This window comes from Microtus oregoni, unplaced genomic scaffold (assembly GCF_018167655.1).
Source record: "Microtus oregoni isolate MIOR12 unplaced genomic scaffold, Mior012 000166F_ref0000362, whole genome shotgun sequence".
Classification (NCBI taxonomy): domain Eukaryota; kingdom Metazoa; phylum Chordata; class Mammalia; order Rodentia; family Cricetidae; genus Microtus; species Microtus oregoni.
In genome coordinates, this window is record NW_024544821.1 from 247,187 (window position 1) to 266,780 (window position 19,594).

The window sequence follows — 19,594 nt, forward strand, 5'->3', positions numbered from 1 at the left end:
TAAACACTAATACATTTTAGACAAAACACCAGGGAATAAACTTAAAACCAGAATGCTGGAAAAATTACTCCTTCCGCCTGCTGCATAAATCTTAGTGCTTTTACCGCTTTTCACATGTCTGAAATGTCAAGACTGTGAAATTATCTTTAGCAAATAATGTTTAACTTCCGTAAGTTAATACATAGGATATACTCAGCATTTCATGGAAACAGAGGTTAAGTGCTCCAAATACACACATATAGGTCATCCTATAATTCTCGATAACTTACAACATTAAATAATGTTGAAAATAAGACTTCTGTCTCAGAACCCACTCTAGTGTAGAGCTGGGTCCTGGATTCCTATTTAAAATACCAAGTGAGGGTGTGGATCTTTCAAGGTTGAAGGGTAAAGAAAAACATCTGCCCAACCTGAAGTGCTCCACGTTCCAGTAACATCCCAAAGCTGCTTCCTAACTTCTTATCCCGTCCTTGGGAGTGAAGTCAAACAGCCTGTAATCACTTGATCAACTTAGTAATTGTTGGCATCCTGCCTGAAATATAACAGCGCACAACTTACCTACATCTCAAAGGAAAACTCCCAGTCTTTTTCCTTACAAGTAACATGCAAGTGAAAAAAAATTAAAGAAATAAAACACTTTTCAAAAGGGAGATTTGCCAAGAATTTGTAGACAAAAACTTCTTTTTCTAATGAAAAGATCTGTCCCTCCACCTCTCAGCAAAAACCACAGAACTAAAAGAGTCGAGCAAGTGTGCATCAAACTAGTCCAGTTCTCAGCCCACATCAGTGGCATTCCGCCATCTCTACCTTATTCTCTCAGCGTCCCTAAGTCGGGCACAGCACAGGGAAGAGCACACAGAAGGCGCTTCCAGGTTGTCCAGCAACACTGTAATATTTCATCAACACACTTGCAGAATGGAAGAGCCCCAGAGACTTGGCTCACTATGTTCCACTACAGGAATTATAACAAAAGGCAGAAACTAAAAAAAAAATCACTATTTAAAATTTTACAAACTGTTGCGACCAATTTGCAACAATACTGAGGAATAACACTTGGCACATAATCACAGGTGAATACTTCTGGATGTCACTTCATCTGTCACTCATGATAAACACTTGGCACATAATCACAAATGAATACTTCTGGATTTTTACTTAATCTATTACTCCATGATAAACACTACAAAATGAAACATGACAAGCTTGTGAAATCACAAGGAAAAGACTCTCCAAGATGTCAGTCATCAAGGAGCTCCCACTCTAATAAGCTACAGGGAGCACTAAAGCATGTTTACGCAACAGTATGGCGATTTCTACCACAAGAAACCAGGCATTAATGGTCATCTGAAGACACGTCTCCCCACCAAACGAAGGCACCTGACACTGAAGTGGACAGTCAGCTCAGGTACACCTCCGAGTTATAGGAAGTGGTAATTAAGCTTGTGTCAGTTCTTCTGCACAAGCCTGACACACATGGGAATAGATCCTAAATTCTCTATTTCCGGCAAATGATAGAACCAAAGAAGGAAACGTAGTATGCTGGTGTCCATGATGGTGGCTGACTCGAGCTATCATGTGTGTCAGCTTTGCGTGTTCATTAACCACTGTGGAATGTGTACATATGACTCGAAAACTAACATTTTATACAGTTTCAAGTATTAATGCTCACTCCTCTTCTTGTCTTTCTTTACTTTCTTCTTTCCCAAACTCTTAGAGGACTCCTCCTGAAAAAGAAAGCAGTCAATGCAGCACCATGTATGGACAGGCCCTCACAGCAACCACATAGCTGGTCTAAATGGAAAATCATAAGTACTTTTAAAGGCATCAGCATTGTGCCTGAAGACACTTTGGCTTATAGTCTACTATAATATTTCCATCTATCGCCATTCTTCCAAGTCTAAATATTTATGAACATATGTAAAGTATAAGCAAAACAAACTCAACATATAAAGAACACATCTACAGACATGTCAGGGAAGCACGTACTCTGAAACCAACACAGGATTTGGGGACTTCACATCGACTCTCAGTGTGAGAGCTCACAGCTCTCTGGACCTCAGATAGTATTTAAAGAGCTTTCAGCTTTTTCTATTCCAAACTCTACAGACCAGACAGATAAAATTAGATTCTCCCATATTCTGACTAAAGTCTAGGTCTTCAGCTTCCTAGTTCAATAGCTTTACCAATACAATGTTAATATTTTCACCCATCCTTAATTTCCCTTTTGTCGTTCACACTGATAGCAAGCTCTAGCCACAGCACTGACAGCTACTTACAGCTGAACTTGTGAAGTTCTTCTCTACCAGTATATTCCTGGCACAGTTGTTGATGTGTTTGAAACGATCAGGTCCTAGCAGAATTCCTCCATACCAACGGGATACCACCACCATGACATTCTTTACATTCAAAATCTGTTATTGTCAGAAGCATAATAACACATAAATAGATATGTACAAATGTGAGTTGAAAGAACGAAATAACCACCAGGTGGTGGTGCACGCCTTTAATCCCAGAACATGGGAGGCAGAGGCAGGCCAGGCGGAGCTCAATGACTCTGAGGCGAGCCTGATTATAAAGTGAGTTCCAGGACATACAGGACTGTTACACAGAGAAACCTTGTTTCGAAAAAAACAAAAAACAAACAAAGAAAAGAATGAAATACCTGATATATAAAACAGCATGCACTTAGTAGTTTCTAACAACTCAGGGAGGAAAAGTTAGGACAAAGGAAATTTGGTAGGGCAATACAGTGTTCTATAATCTCAAACTGTTAACTTTAGAACCATCAGTCAGAGAAAGCTATGGTTTGTTTTTGTTTTGTTTTTACCAGAAACATAAGCAAAAACAAACAAAAACCTGAACCAACTACCAAATAGAAGAGGACCCGTGACACGTGACAAGTGTGGCCTTTGAAATGAAGCCACCAATGTTCACATCTGATACAAGACAAAGCTCCTACTTAAGAGAAAGGCCTTATTAGAAAACAAACTCCACATACAGGAATAAAAGAGACCACAGTGACTACTGAGGCAAAAAATAATCCACTCTTCAAGCTAATGCACAATCTGCGATCACCAGATGTATGAAGGAAAACAGCAGGATGAAAGAGAAATGATGAGATACACAAACTAAAATGGACCTGGAAAAACTTAGGGCTAAAACAGTTCAATAAGGGAACTCAGATGAATGCATACAGACAAAATTTAAAAGCTACTTTCTCTGTAAAAACTGAATAAGAATCCTATGAAAAACAGGAAAAAAGTTAATACAGGAGCTGGAGAGATGGGTCAGTCATTAAGAGCACTTGCTGTTCTTGCAAGGACACAGGTTCAATTCCCAGCACCCACATAACAGTTCAATCATCTGAAACTCCAGTTCCAGGGGATCCAATGACATCTTTTGACCTCTGCAGTTACTGCATGCACATGGTACACAAACATAATGCATACAAACATTCATATACATAAAATATTTTTTTAGAAAGGAGAAACTATTTTTAATAAGGAAGAAAATATTGCTTAAGAAAATTAAATGCAAGGTTGTTAAAAATACACAAACTTTGTGCCAGGCAGTGGTGGCGCAGACCTTTAATCCCAGCACGCAGGTGGATCATTGTAAGTTCAAGGCCAGCCTGGTCTACAGAGTGAGTTCCAAGACAGCCATACCTACACAGAGAAACCCTGTTAACAAAATCTAAAAACAAAACAAAACAAACAAACAAAAAAACCTTTGGAAGACAGCCAAGAAAATGGCTCAGAACATAAAAAGAGAAAAGCAATTTAACTTTTAACAATGAAACATCCTTCATCTACCCCATGTTTCAGTAACCGACTAACGGGAAGTTTCACAGAGACAGAAGAGAAGAGACGCAGGGGAGTCACCGCAAGGAGACAAGGAGCCGTTTCCCACAGATGCAGACAATCCTGCATATTCTCCTAGAATACACTCGGTATTAACTGTTGGCACTCTGACTCAATCCAGTGGTGAAGACTGCTCCTCAATCAGTGTTTATGACCAGTACCACACATCATTCTTCCTCAGTGGAGCTCTGGTCTGTTGGAAAACTCTAAGGTTTGTAAGTGCATATTCAGAGTTGAGCTCTATACTGACCTCCATGAGATGAAGAAGACGGCCCCCAGCAGCTGTTTCTCCATCATCCTCACAGTCCTGTAAGAAGGTCTGCTTGTCCTCACAGTATATCCTAAAATATACAGAAATGGCTATACTTGGAACCATCAAAGTATAATAAATATGTCATATAAATGTTAGTCCTCAATATGACCACCTCAGAAATTAACATATTTATCTTAAAATCCTTCTTGTATTCTGTCTGAGGCATTCTTGTGGCTGGCTGGGCACATAAGCTCATCTTCACAACGGGGACACTAGGACCCAGCGGTTTCCCCTTTTTACTAAAGTACTGCTTTTGTGAGAATTTACACATGCAATTTCCCGAAAGCTGTGAGTTAATACAGAGCCATGACAGAGAGCTGGCTGCAGAGAATATACTGCATCAAGGCATTATACCACAGGACCTGCAAGGGGATATGCAAGAAATAGGAAGCACACTCCTGTCTTCAAAGAGCCCACACAGAATGAAAAAATGGAGATGAAGGCCAGCGTACGTGAATGTTTTATTTTCTTCCTCTCATTTCATCCAGCTATCAAGTTTTAATATATTGCTGGACATAGCAGTAAGTGACTGTGACCCCAACACTTAGAAGGTAAAAGTGGGATCAGTTTAACACCCAATAAAGCAAGTTGGAGGTCAGCCTGGGCTATATGAGACCCTACCGAAGCAAACAAACAAACAAATAAATAAGCAAGCAAGTAAGCAAACAAAAAGGACTACATTAAATTTCTATCTAGATACTGTTTAGAGGACACACATTCATATGCATGTAAATCTTTTTTTTTTTTTAAGATGTGAAGCAACTAATAGGAAAAACTCTCTTACGCAAACTGAATCTTTTGAATTTAAAGTCTGGCTAACCTAGACTTTATAAACATTCAACTGAATTTTAAATTTATACCAACTCCATCTATCTATATTCTGCTTTACTTTAGGGCTAAGCTACATCTTAACTCTTACTATTTGGTATGTTTTTAATGTTCTTTATGTCTTCGCAAATCAGCTACACGTGCACTCAAACCCCAAAAGCTCTCAACTCGTTATTTATAGGAGTATAAATGGATTTAAAATAACCTTTGGGAAAATTTGAAATATATATCAAGTTTCAGAAGTATTCATACTTTTTAATAATTGTACTAAAAAATCATTTTCTTCCTTTTAATTATATCTGCACTCCATTTTTTAAAAAGGTGAGGAGCTGGAAGGTAAGCACCTTACCAGCTCAGGACAAGCATGAGGCCCTAAGTCTGCAACCCCAGCACCCATGGAAATGTCTGGGGTAGCAATGTGTCCCCGTAGCCCTGCACTGAGGGAACAAAGACCAGGGGGGATGAGGATGTACTGGCCAGTTAGTCTAGCCAAACTAGTGAGCTCCAGGCTTATCTGGAAGCCTTGTCTCTCCCGGCAGTGATCTCTGGCCTCCACTCAGAAAAGCATGTCTCTCCACACATGTGCACACAAGGAGAAGTGATAAAGCTACTCTGCAGAAATAATCCAATTCATGTTCAAAACATGTCGGCCAGATTTGCTTCACAATAGTGGAAATCAGATAAAGTACAATGAAAAAGAAACAGCAAAATAAATTGAGGTGTAGGGGCTGGAGAGATGGCTCAGTGGTTAAGAACATTGCCTGCTCTTCCAAAGGTCCTGAGTTCAATTCCCAGCAACCACATGGTGGCTCACAACCATCTGTAATGAGGTCTGGTGCCTCTTCTGGCCTGCAGGCATACACACAGACAGAACATTGTATACATAATCAATAAATATTAAAAAAATAAAAATAAAAAAATAAATTGAGGTGTAGAACCCAAAGACATTGGAACAACTTTTAATCAAGTAAATATAGAAAATATTTTTATCAAATTAAAAATAGAGGACACAAGTTATAGTACTGAAAAGAGTTAGCATCTTACAGAAAAGACAACACACACCAAACACTAGCAAAGGCAGTTAGCAGAAGCCGTGCCCTCCTTCTGTCTCTCTTCCTGCAGTGTGTAAATATTTCACAGGTCTACTAGTATAATAAAAAAACAGTTATATTTCAAAATCATGCATAATTTCCCAAGCACTGTTTATGAATTACATAGTCTAAAAACTGACAATCACTTACCTATAGGCATAGATATTGTGGGTGGCACTGGCTATTTTCTTATTTTCATACAACTTGGCAAGAACCATTTTCACCTTTAAAAACAGTGATATAAACAAATATGACTTTTATTTGCTCTCTAAATGCTAGAAAATTAGAATTAAAGTGATTTCATATAAACCGTACCACAACAGTTCCTTAAAGGGTCCACTGAGTTCTGAAGTGATCTAATAGGGCAGACACTTCCTGAGCACTAATAACCAACAGATGTTTTAGTCTGTATGTCTAAGGCACAATATATGAGAATGTGTTCCTCAGGTAGAGAACTTTTCATGTAAACGTAAGCATTTCCAGAAGCTAGCTCTGAAATTTCCTCAGTGTGCCCACTCTTATGATAGGTGTACAGTACAGCATGCTCCCAATGTGATAAAAATCAGAACTTTGTCTAGGAATCAAGCATGCTTCACAGAGGAGTCCTGAGCCAGCCCTTGGAAGTGACAGTCCTTCTGCATCAAAATGCAAGGGAGAAGAAGGAGCATAAGGAAGAAATTCACTCAGAGGACAAATGCAAGGAATAGGAGGATTGAATAAATAACTAAATACAATTTAAAAAATGCAAAATCAAAACAAAAATTTCCAATCAACAAGAGATATATTTCCACGTAAATGTAAAATTATTGAATATGAGTGAGTATGTGTTATGAATGTCTATCCAAGACTCAGCATTAACTGGTATCTGAATTTCCTGTCAACCCTGTAAGGAGTAAGAAGAGAGGCTGAGGAAATGCTGCATGCAGCTCCTTAAGAATCTGAAGAAGAGGCGAGAAGCACCATTGATGGTACATTAGGAATTAAACAAATGGCTAGAGTTTAGATTTTTCCCTTGCAATGGAAATCAGCAAAGATTCTGTGAAAAGGAGGCTGGCTGGAAAAGAGAGTGAGAGGCAGTCAGATTGTCACAAACTCATGAGAAATACTGAAAACCACTTGAGATGAACTCAGAGAGGCCAAGTCTAACATATACTATGCATTTGTCATCAGTTACCACTTTCAAGTCGCAGGCTCGGGATCAATACAGTAGGGTAGGCAATTGTCTTAAAGACAATCTCAGTTCACAGTCTAAAGGTCTGTGACTGAGAAGAGGGTCCAGGATGGCAAATTCATTAGAGTGTGTGAGAAGGAACCTGAGGGATATGAGCAAAGCCAAGGACAAGAGAAGATCAGTCAGCTGAGTGGAAAAGCAGTCCTCCTGAGCACACATCTAGGCAGAAGAAATGTCCCCTCCCAGACACTGAGAGTAAAGTCCTTGTAAAAAGAACTCTATTCCTAAGAGTCAATGCTTCAGAGGTGCTTAGAGGGCTGGGGCAATAGGGCACTGGCAGAGAGATGGGAGGTTCTGGGTCTGATTCCCAGCACTGCAAAGAAAAGAAAAGGGGTGGAGGTCAGAGTAGAAACAGAGTCCAAAGGAAGGAGCTACCCCTGGAGGGTGAGCAATGGACTGTAACTTTTCCTGATGTTTGCGGTTTATGTAAAATTGGAACTGCCTTGCCCATCAGAACAGTTAAATTTCTGCTAGATCATAAAGACAGGCCCTGCTGAAAAGAAGAAGAGAGATAAGGACCTACAAACAGAGGTTTTGAAGAATGAGTTGTCATTTACATCCTTTGGTAGGAATAAGGTCGACTAACACCAAGAAACGACATGTGGAAGACTGGACTTGGCATATGGGCCCAAATGCTCTCCCTCATCAGGCAACAGTAAAAAAAGACTTAGCTTCACATATTCAGTAGAACAAATAATTCTTTTTGACCAGCTAGTAAGCATCATGAATTTCTATAGTAACACAAGTTTTTCTTAAAGATTAAGAAAAGATTTTCATAAAGAATAAGATCTAATCAGAATTTAAATACAGCTCTAACATTGGTGCTCAGTGGTAGAATGCTTATCTTGAATAGAAATGACCTAGTTTAATCCTCAGCAAAAAATCAAAATTTAAATACAATTTTAAAAGCAAAAACAAGCAAATCTCTCATGGTCACAGAAATTTGGGAGTGGGAAAACAAATAAATGATACTTTTCTCACATGAAGTCGTAAGAGTGAGAAGAAAGGTGTCGATGCAAAACCATCCCAGGACCACACTGGTGGAAGAGGGTCAAGGCGGGTAGGACAATCACGCACCTGCTGAGGACAGACTACGGGGGCCACATGTGCCTGAAAAGTGCTCCTTCGGTCTGTAATAGGAACGCCATGATCAACTGGAGGCAATTCTTCTATTTCTATAAAGTCAAAGAATTAATTTACCTTTTAAAAAATCAGCTATAAAGGAAAAGAACTGGGATGTAAAAAATATTATATGGAAAAGTTAAACAAAAGCAGCATGAATAATCACCTACCAAAATTAAACTTTTAGTAAAATGTTCATAAATGTATTGTATCTAAGAGAAAAATAAATGATTTTCACTGTCATTGCTACAAATCCAGCACTCAAATACTGGACTGCTGTATTAGTTCAAATTGAGACAGCATCTAGTTTCTAAGAGAATAGAGGGCTCCTCAGACCAAAGATTGACAAATGCTTACACCACAACTTGTTTCTCCATGTAGGCCAACCTCTGGACTGGGAAATCTCTGACTGGCTTTATATTGTGTGGCTCTAATATAATGTTTTCTAATAGAACTGCTCCTATGTCACATAATGGAATTTAACACAATAATACTATATCCAGACAGTATCCCACAAAAGTGCAATGATTTTCAGCTGTTCTACCTTTTCAACAACTTTAAGAATCACTATAAATGAACTATGGTAAAGACCCCAACTGTCTTGGCTGCTGCTAACCAAAAGGAAAGGAACACATTTCAACATCTACGAGAAAGCAAGCAAGCACTCCCTCACATATTAACCTTTCCCATTTCTAGGTCTCTCTAGAAAGATCTCCTCCATAGGAACTAGTTAGAAACACCGTACCTGGTACATGTTCACTGATGTTCAAGTTTAATGTTTGAACTGCATTTTCTCGCTGATACTGTACAATGAGGTTATTTTCACATCGAACATTTTTCTCTTCAGTTTTTTTCTTTACATCTGGGCCTACGTGAATATGAGACATTATGATTGATCCATGAAACTAAAAAGAAATTACACCTACCAAAATCATTGAAATCCTAGCACTTGAAAGTCAGACAGAGGCAGGCGGATCTTGGTTAGATCCAGGCCAGCCTGGTCTACATAAGAAGTTCCAGGTCATCCAGGGCTATATAGTGAGACCTGTTTAAAAAAAGAAAAGAAGCAAAAATTGGATCCTGACCTCTATACACCATTCTTCAACAGAAGAAAACATGATTTTCCTTACAACAGAATTCTAAGAAATAAATAAATGAAGGATATGAGGGTTTTTTTAGCCATGAGACAAAAATCAGAGTGATTTTTGTAAGACTACTGATGGGCACTAAGACTGCGGGTAAGAGTGTTTTCAAGAAAGAACAGGAAGGGAAGGAGAGTAGCTCAGGGGCAGGGTACTCCCTGCATGGCACATCCCTGCTTCAATCCCCAGTACAGAAAGAAGAAAAGGAAGTGCCTCAGCGGGGCCTTAGGGAACATTCCACCAAAACTATAGTCTTAAAAGAAGGAAGCAAGAATATTATGTGAGCTTGGGAATTTGAGGCCAACCTGGGTACTGGGCAACATAGCAAAGTCCTATTTTTCCCACCAATAAATAAATAAGTAAATTAAATGAATAAACCCACCTCTCCCCACACAAAAGGAAAGACATTAACTACCATGATTAATTTTACATGTTAACTTAGTGAGGCCCTAATGTGGATATCTTTGAACAAACACTATTACTGATGTTTCTATGAGGTCATGTTCTGGATGGGATCGACATTTACAGCCACCAGCTCTGTCCCCCATCACAATGGAGCCTCATCCTCGCTAAGGGAAAAGGCTGACCTCCATAGAAGGATACTCTCTCAGCAGCTCTGTCCCCCATCACAATGGAGCCTCATCCATGCTAAGGGAAAAGGCTCACCTCCATAGGAGGATACTCTCCCAGCAGACTACCTTTGGACATAAATTGCAACATTAAATTACACTGTGCTGCTCCTCGCTAATTCCAAACTTGCCATCCTCATACCTGTGCAAGCCAATCCCTCAAAATAAAGCTCTATCTGCATACAGTATGGGGTTTGGTTTTCTGGAGAAGCCCAACATACTAACTTTATGGTGGCGACAATTGGTGGATACCACTTTAAGCAAAGGATCGAGGTAAACATTAGTAGTCGGGAGACAAACTGATCTCATGAACTTCCTGGTGTGGTGTCATGTGCTGTAAAGCACTTAATAAGCAAACTGAAGTCAGAAACTTCTCACTGTGCTGCATGTAAAAGATACAGTATTGTTTCTAGGTGCTCTCACCAGAAACAGCTCACTGCAGTCACAAGCTGTCAAGACCAAACCATCAGCATTCCATAAAATAAGTGGTCAGAAAATTCAAAAGTGTCAAGGCTATATAAGTTAACAAAAGGGACTGGAGAGGGACTCAGTCATTAAAATGCTTACCACACAAGCAAGAGGACCTGAATTCTATCCCTAGAGTCCTTCCCACTGATCAGAGGCAGAAGCAGGAAGACGCGTGAGGCTCACTGAGTAGCCAGCCTAACCCAATTGGGGTGCTCCAAGCCAATGAGAGTCTATTTCAGGAGGCAGAATGCCATTTCTGCAGATAACATCCAACACTGTCCTCTGGCTCCATGTGTGCACAAACATGCACCTGTGCACACATGTGCGCACACACACACACATACACACATATGGACATATGCTCAGACATTTGTTTAGAAAGTCCAGGGGGTGGTGGCACACGCCTTTAATCCTAGCACTCAGGAAGCAGAGGTAGGTGGATCTCTGTGAGTTCGAGGCCAGCCTGGTCTACAAGAGCTAGGTCCAGGACAGGAACCAAAAGCTACGGAGAAACCCTGTCCCGAAAAAATCAAAAAAAAAAAAAAAATTAAAGATTTTATTGTAGAAAAAAACAAAATTATACTGAAATAAAATGACTAACTACTTGACAAGCTAGGCCCAGGTCACTAACTCTTACCCTAATATAGTTCTTTAACACGGTTTTATGTTTGCTGTTTTTTTACTTTTACAAAAAATTAGAATAGAAAAAAAATGGGCACAGGATTTGCTAGGTATATATTCGACCACTAAGCTACATTCCCAGTCCAAAAACATTTTAAAGAAAAGGACTCAAATGGAACTTTAAAATAAAGTTTTAAAGTACTTTCCAACATTAAAAAGCTTCAGAATCTGAAGAGCTACGGAGGGCATGCCACTGCTGCAGGGGTGTAGTTTGCTGGAGCTCAGGATTCTGAACTGGTGACATGCTCCACTCTCCAGCAAGCCTAACTCTCCAAGACAAACTGGCGAAATCGCGGGTTTGACGACTGTTAGAGACTTACTCTTTGTCATTCATGCTCTGAGTGCTGTGAGATCAAAACATGGATCCAAAGTCAAAGAAAACACTTCAACAATGTTACAGAGATCAGTGTCTTTATGCCACTCTCTCCACTCCTCTCTGATTTTTAACAAAGCAGTAAAAATATTTGCTTCTATAGAAAAATGGCAAAAAAAAAAGTCATCTGGAAACACATCCACTGCTATCAACTTTAATATACAACACAATTGGTTCTCTGCCAACAACCCTCATTTTAAAATTCTAAATACGCCACAGGGCTCTTTCATAATTCTTCCCCCAACACTGAAAACAACTTTATCGGGGGTGACAATAGAAAGTGATTTAGAAGAAATACCAGGGTAAATGGAGTTCTTTCTCTCCAAAGGCCATGGTGATGCCTGACAGCACAGCAGAGTGAAGGGGAAGGAAGCCCACGCTGTCACCTACCCAGCAGCTCAATAAAAGGCTGACAATGCAGGATGGTTTCACATTCTAGGTAAAGGTTACTCCTTTACTCAGAACGGTGAATAATCATGGTGTGTGAATTATATCTCATTTGAAAGCCTACTTTAAAATTAAATTCTATATCCTAATATTAGTCAAAATACTTCTCAGAGTTATTTTTTGATGAATACTAGATTTGTTTAAGACTAATATCTAATTTATATGTCCAAATCTTGAGGAATTCTACTAAGATCATAATACCTTAATGATTCAAGAAGAATGTACTTTAGATTCAAGTTCTTTCCCCACAAAATTCTACATTCTAAAAGTATAATCCAAAGAGACACTTTAGAGAAGAAGCTGCTATAACTACATGAGTAAGTGAACTCTCAAGAGGAACTTCTTGTGATAGAGAATCCATAAACTTTGCAGGACATAGTGTCACTTGCCTTTAATCACAGCACACAAGGGGCAGAGACAGGCAAATTCCTGAGTTCGAGGCCAGCCTGGTCTACAGAGCACATTCTAGGGATACACACACACACACACACACACACACAGAGAGAGAGAGAGAGAGAGAGAGAGAGAGAGAGAGAGAGAGAGAGAAGACAAAGAAACCACAAACCAGAATATAGATTTATAGATTTTCAGGTGTAATTTCAATCCTAACATTCATCTGAAAATTTCACTACTCCAAATTAGAAGCAGACAAAGTATCACTCGTAGTCTCACCTGGCTCTGCCGTCTGGGCCTTCTGTATCAGAACATCTCTTATTTTCTCCACCCACAGGTAAAGAATACTTTCACCAATATTCTGCCTAAACAAAATCCAGGGATAAAATTCATTATTTCAAAAACACATCTCAAATTTAAAATATTTATTTACAATTATAAACCTAAGATATTATAATAAAATCTAACCATGTCTTTCCAAATACATAAAGTTTACCAACATTTATGTCTGAGTAACATAATGCTGATATATTGTGTATATCAGCATTAAAGATTCCAAATGGCTCCAAAATTAATATATCTTACTTAAAACTAAATTAAGGAGAACACTCAAGGAAAGGAAAGAAGTGTCTAAATCTGAACTACACAAATGAGACAGGTATAGACATGATTTGTTCCGATCCATGAGTGGTTTTAGGATTTGTACCCAATCACCACTAGCTTTACTCAACTCTTTGAACAATTCAATCTACTTGTTTAAGACACAAATCCTTCAACAAGACATCTGTATACAGAATATATTGAGATTCTCTCAGGAATTTAGTTTAAGAGATCTAAAACACATGGAACTCAACAGCTTTATATCCATGAAATGTTTTTTGACAAACTAGTCTATTGCATAATTGATTCATTTTGGTTTCAAATATGTGGCTGCCTCAAATAATAAGATTCATCTCAAATCACTGAGAAAAAGAATAGGTTTTGAGCTTTGAAGTTAAAAATGATAAGACATCAATAAAATAAAGACCAAGTATCTTGTTTTTAGGGAGTGATGCTAACTCTGTTAGCTTTGGGGTGTGTTTAAAGAAATGCCCAAACTATGTCATAGCAGCACCTTACTGCTTTCCTTCAAAACTTCCCTCAAAATTATTATCCTCATCAGGAGCCACCACAGGAAACTTTCAAAACAATCCCTTTTCTAGACCATCTAACCCAGCCATCTCCCTGGAGCCTAGCTTCTGGCACTAAATCAGTCTTTGCTGCACCCCTTTGCAAGCTTTATTTGTCGCGAGAACAGACAGCAACCAGAGAGGTTTGTAAAGACAGAGAACTTTAAATGGTATTCGCATCTCTCTTCTGTGGACAGTGCAAGATCCAATGGATTAAGTGTACACCAAGTCCCAGGTCACTATATACAACAACACAGCTGATACTCAGAACTCTCCAAAGATAGCACCATGATTTCCCCCATTATAGAGACAAGAAAACAAATTTACAGAGATCAGTTAGCTAGTCCACCAATTAAGAAGGCGTGAGCTGAAATAAGAACATAGAACCAAGGTTCAAAGCTCAAGTCAACTGCATTTTGCTCCCCTATCAAACAGCTAATGATAAGGACACACCAATAGTCTATGGGATGAATTTGTATAAAACCCACAGGCACATACTGCTGAAGGTTTGTCTGTTCTGGGTGAATCTTCAAACTAGAAGGCTTAAACACAAGACTCAATGACCTTGGTGCATGGGAGCCCTCCCTATATTAGAGCCTCCAGTATACAGGCTACATTGCCTGAGGTTCTGGGACTACGGTAGGGAGCAGAATAATATCAGCCCTTTCTTAGTGCTGGTAACCATTTTCTGTACAAAATCACAGCTTTATATAAAGATCTATCTCCCACTCATATTCTAGTGAATTCCTCATCACCATCACCCTAGTAATACCCATTATACACAGTAAGTGCCAAAATGCTTATTATCACAGTTAACACTCACTAGTCTCTTTGAAACTTGAAAATCATCCCTTTGTAAATATAAACTCACATTCAAATTTTATTCTTTAAAACAAGGTCTTAATGTGTGCAGCCCAAACTAGTCTGTATGTCTACTCACTATGGAGTCGAGGCTACCTGGAATCCACGCTCTTCCTATCTGTTTCTGTGCTGGGCTCACAGACTAGGGTCACCACATCAGACTCCTCATTCAGCATTTGAAAAAAAAATACCTTGGAAGAATTTCTACAATTAGTAATTTCCCACAACAACTCAATGTTCACTTCAGGTATCTCCTCCTCACAGGGCTCCCCAGGAAGGCACAGCGAGAGCACGTCTGCAGAACTGCACAGCTGCTGCGTCCATGCACTGGCATTCAGTAAGACTGCTGCCTGAGAAGCCAGTGCAGAGGCACACTGGGTATGAGGCTATCTGGGCCAAGCAGAAATCATTTCTACCACAGACCTCCAAAAGTCTACCAATAAAATACAGAAATATTTGTATTAGAAGAATTACACTATATTTGTCTCCTCCTGCAACAAGAACCTACTTCTATCTTTTAACTATCCACTAGGAGTTACTGTGACTTATTTAAAAAAAAAAAAAAAAAAAAAAAAAAAAACGGGTCTTCAAACTTTTGCCATTCATTGCCGTAATGAAAGCCTTTATAGAATCAGAAGCTGATTAAATTGAACAAAGCTGAAAGCCTTGTCTACTAAGCCCCTGCATCTTCCTCTTTGTTTATGCTCTCTAGCTCATAGTAGGAAATTCTGCTTTCCCACACACTTGCTTCTTGAGAGGTCCAAAGCAACAGGACTGATCAACAACAGATAGGAATCTCCAAAACTGTGACATGAAATTAACCTATTCTCTGTAAATTAGCACAAGAGTTTCACTTAAGTGGTGCACAGCTAACAAACTAATACTGTGTGCAAAATAAAGCATATTACATGGATATCACTTAATCCTTACATGATACCATCCTCATTCTATCAGTATAAAAATAAACACAAGGAAGCATGCTATTAAAAAGCTAATTCCAGAAGCTTGACCAAAACAGCCTAAACATAACCCAACAGGCTGCTAATATTATGCAGGTACACATTCATCCGTGTGTGTGTGTTACTGGGGATCAAATCTACTACCTCATAATTCTTTACCCCAACAGTGAAAACAATTTTACCGGGGGTGAAAATAGAAAGTGATTTAGAAGAAATACCAGGGTAAATGGAAATGGAGTTCTTTCTCTCCAAAGGCCATGGTGGTGCCTGACAGCACAGCAGAGTGAAGGGGAAGGAAGCCCACGCTGTCATCTACCCAGCAGCTCAATAAAAGGCTGGCAATGCAGGATGGTTTCACTCTAGGTAAAGGTTACTCCTTTACTCACAAGGGTGAATAATTATGGTATGTGAATCGCATCTCTGAACTTGTCTTCAGAAGCCAAATAAGTATTGTTACATCTTCCAACTTTAAATATTACCATATTTTTCTATCAAATGCACATGTGAAGTTATGTAATTAACCTTTTAGTTTGCTTCATGTGAATGTTTTTGTTAATAAAAGAGCCAAACAAATTCAAGAAAAGTATGAGCAGATCTGTCAAGAAAGCCCAGAGCAGCAATCAGTAGCAGAACGTTTGTGAAAAGCCACCTGTAAAGCCCAGAGCAGCCATGAGTAGCAGAATGTTGGTGAAAAGCCACCTGCCGCTTACTTACATATATATTTCCTCAAGGCTGTTTGACAAGTCTGCACGTTCTTGCCCTTTCAGCCAAGGAGCACTAAGATTGAATAAAACACAGATTAAAAATTATCCAAGAATTAGATGAATATTTGAAATATTCATTAATTTTTTTTAGATCTATACAAAATTAAAACATTTTCATTGACCTTAATTCATTTAGTCTGCTCAAGAAACCACAGCAAAATCCACACTAAAATTACTGAATTTTAATGAGTAAAAAAAAAAAACCCAGAAGTTGAGTTCCTAGGGTACCACAAACCTGCCCAAATTTGTATCAGTGGCAGAATCTGCTCAAGAATTTAACATTCCAGATTTGGAATGTCTGCCACAGTGCCAGGAGTTACCTTTTTTTTTTAGCTCCAAAAGCTAGACTAACTAATAGGTAACTCTTAAAAATGAGTCCAACAAGTAAGCAAGCTGTCTTTCTGAAAAGATATTTAAGAGCATTCTCTATCATTTGCAATTAGATAAAAAAAAATACAGAACTATTTTTATTAGTTTTATTAGCATAGTTTTGAAATACACACAAAAATAACACTTGTAGATACAACTTTTCATAGCCAATTTATGCAACTCTGTTCCCATGACTTTTCTAAACTATAGCATTAAAGGTGACATAGGTTACAAGTCACAGCATCAACAGATCAGGACCCTGCCGATGAAACTTGGACGACTAAAATGTGGTTCTTCAACAACAGCAGAGGGAGAAAGCAGGGGTGACCACCTGGAGCACCCTGGATCATTTCAAGAAGGCTGGCAGTGTGAAGTTAATCCAAGAGTTGGGTTAGGAAACTGAACAACAAGGAAGGCTTTCCTCCCCATCTCTAAACACAGTTCTGCAGCTTCCTGACCACTGTGAACTCAGACTTTCTTTTTTACTAAGTACCATACATCAATGTGTTTTACATCATTCTGTAAAATGCTCTAAACTAACCTAGATGTTTCTACTGTCTATATTCATTTTAAACAAATCATTTTGTATACACACAATGACTGTGTAGAAACTATCTTTAACAGTAAAATATTTCTATAAAAGTATAAAGGTAAAAATGTAGCTTACTTCAGCTGATAAACGGGCGGTGCTGTACCTGGGTACTCACTCGGTAAATTCACCTACAAGCAAGTTTTAGAACAAATTTGCTTACACTGATTACAGCTGAAAAGCAACTACATTTATAATGTCAGCCAATGAACAAGTTTCTAATTTGTCTAGACAGAAGACAAACAATTGGTTTATTTACTATTCATGGTTCTACAAAACTATGTTGTTAGAGAGGCTCTTTATGTTTTTGGAAGCTAATTCTTGGCAGAGAAACTATAAGAGAATGAAAGTTAAGAATAAGGTTAAGGGGGCTGGAGAGATGACTCAGTGGTTAAGAGCACCAGCCACTCTTCCAGAGGACCCTGGTTCAATTGCCAGTACACACATGACAGCTCAAAACTGTCTGTAACTCTAGTTCCAGGGTATCTGACACCCTCACACAGACAGACATGTGGGCAAAACACCAATGCATATAAATAAATAAATAGGAATCATTTTTAAAATTAAAAACAAAAGAAAACTTAAGAAGAACAGAAATGACTAAGAAACAGATACAGGGGCACTATATACCCTGACTCCAATGAATGTTGATGCTATTTTTCATTATCCAAGTAAAAATAAAGAACCCTATAAAATACCATTAAAGATAGTCTGTGAAAAACACATGTCTTTTAAAATCAATATTGTGGAAACAAATACTGAAAAATCCACAATTCGGCATTCTTTACATAAAATTATCACAGTTGTAGAATACGCGCTAAGATACAAAGTCACAATTAATCTTTTAGTCTAAGTACAAATAAATTTCAATAACAAGACAAATATAGTTCTATGAATTTTCTTCATAACCTAGTCTTTCTCTTAAAAATTAGCCACCTTTCCTGATCTAAACCTTCTGTTATTGATTAGAGTAACAAAAGGAAGTATAACTCAAGTCTGAAAATAGATTAACAGATTTAATAATTAGAAAAATAAAGACAAGATTGCAAACAAAAAAAAGCATGACCTGAGCGTAACCTGAGACTTAAATATCTATGTTTCTATAATCATGACAATAATCAGCAAAGGCAATCCAGAAAGAAATCCATGCTGCAATAATCATAAAGAGACACATGGCATCAGCTATATATTAAATACTGTTGACTGGAAAACAGCTATAAAGAAGAAAAAATACCTGCAAGCAAACTGTCCATTTGGGATCATCTATGTTATCGCTGATTCTAATACAAAATATTTTGGCAGAATCGTCAATGACACACCACTCCTCGCCATAAATGGCTGCCATTGCTTCAATTTCCTCATTCTGAAAGTTGATTTTAAAAAGACAACAAATGAACATACACAGATAAACCTATTCTCACTACCTTTTACGGCATTAACAATTAACATAAAAGGAGTCTTATGAGGCCAACTGTTCTAAGCTTGCTCTGCTGTCTGGTTTCTTGATACTATTGCTATGACTGCAACCAGCTTGTTAGAGTTATTGTCGTTTTTAATTTGGGAACAGGACTCAGTAAGGTTATTATTATTATTTTTTTTGTTTGTTTCTTTTTGCTAACTACCTCAAAGCGCTAAAGAATTTCGGGGTTAAAACGTAATGGCCGTCATGTGTGGTGGCGCACACCTTTAATCCCAGCACTCTGGAAGCAGAGGCGGGTAGATCTCTTTGAGTACCAGGCCATCACGGTTGACATGGTGAGCTCTAGGCCAGCCACAGCTATACAGAGTGACACTGTCTCAAAATCAACGGCGTAATAAATAGGCCTAATGTTGGAAAATGGGAGGCAGAATAGCTAAGTCACGTGCTAATGGTTGACGAGTCCCGGGCTCACAGGCTGCGGTAGAAAGGACGCACAGCCCCATAAAGCCATGACCTGCTGTACCTGGACTGCGGTTCCCTGCCAGGGGGGGCCTCACCTGCCTCTGGTCGATCCCTACGTCCCCCTCGGCCATGGGGTCCCTAGGAACAATCACACTAGCACTGCTCAGGTCGGAGAAAAACACGCAGGAAGCGGCCTCCGAACAGACCTATGGTGCACCGGAACTGAAAGTCCAGCACCGCCTACTCAAACATATGCTTCCGGTTGCCAGCCAGGCGTGAACAGGGCCCCGAGGTCTCGGGCATGCGCATTCTTTTTGCGTAATGCTTGCTTGCACAAGCAGCTCGGGGTCTTGTGTACCGCCCACACAGTCCTCAGTACCATCGGAACTCGCGGGAGAGTTTGGGGATCCGAGTTTACTTCCC

At 39.0% G+C, this 19,594-nt stretch overlaps 1 protein-coding gene across 2 annotated transcripts; it reads right to left on the reverse strand.

Moving 5' to 3' along the window:
• Positions 1-1,144: 1,144 nt before the first annotated feature.
• Positions 1,145-19,391, reverse strand: LOC121445215 (protein IMPACT). 2 transcript variants are annotated; one of them, XM_041647232.1, is made up of 11 exons: positions 19,267-19,391; positions 18,524-18,652; positions 17,368-17,420; positions 16,282-16,344; positions 12,858-12,943; positions 9,191-9,313; positions 8,401-8,498; positions 6,243-6,316; positions 4,111-4,201; positions 2,277-2,411; positions 1,145-1,724 (listed from the first exon to the last, which is right to left on the reverse strand). In XM_041647232.1, the coding sequence occupies exons 1-11, from the start codon at positions 19,300-19,302 to the stop codon at positions 1,659-1,661; spliced, it is 954 nt and encodes a 317-aa protein (XP_041503166.1). In that variant the 5' UTR covers positions 19,303-19,391; the 3' UTR covers positions 1,145-1,658. The 2 variants fall into 2 exon arrangements, with proteins under 2 accessions (XP_041503166.1, XP_041503167.1); XM_041647233.1 differs by lacking the exon at positions 16,282-16,344.
• Positions 19,392-19,594: the final 203 nt, after the last annotated feature.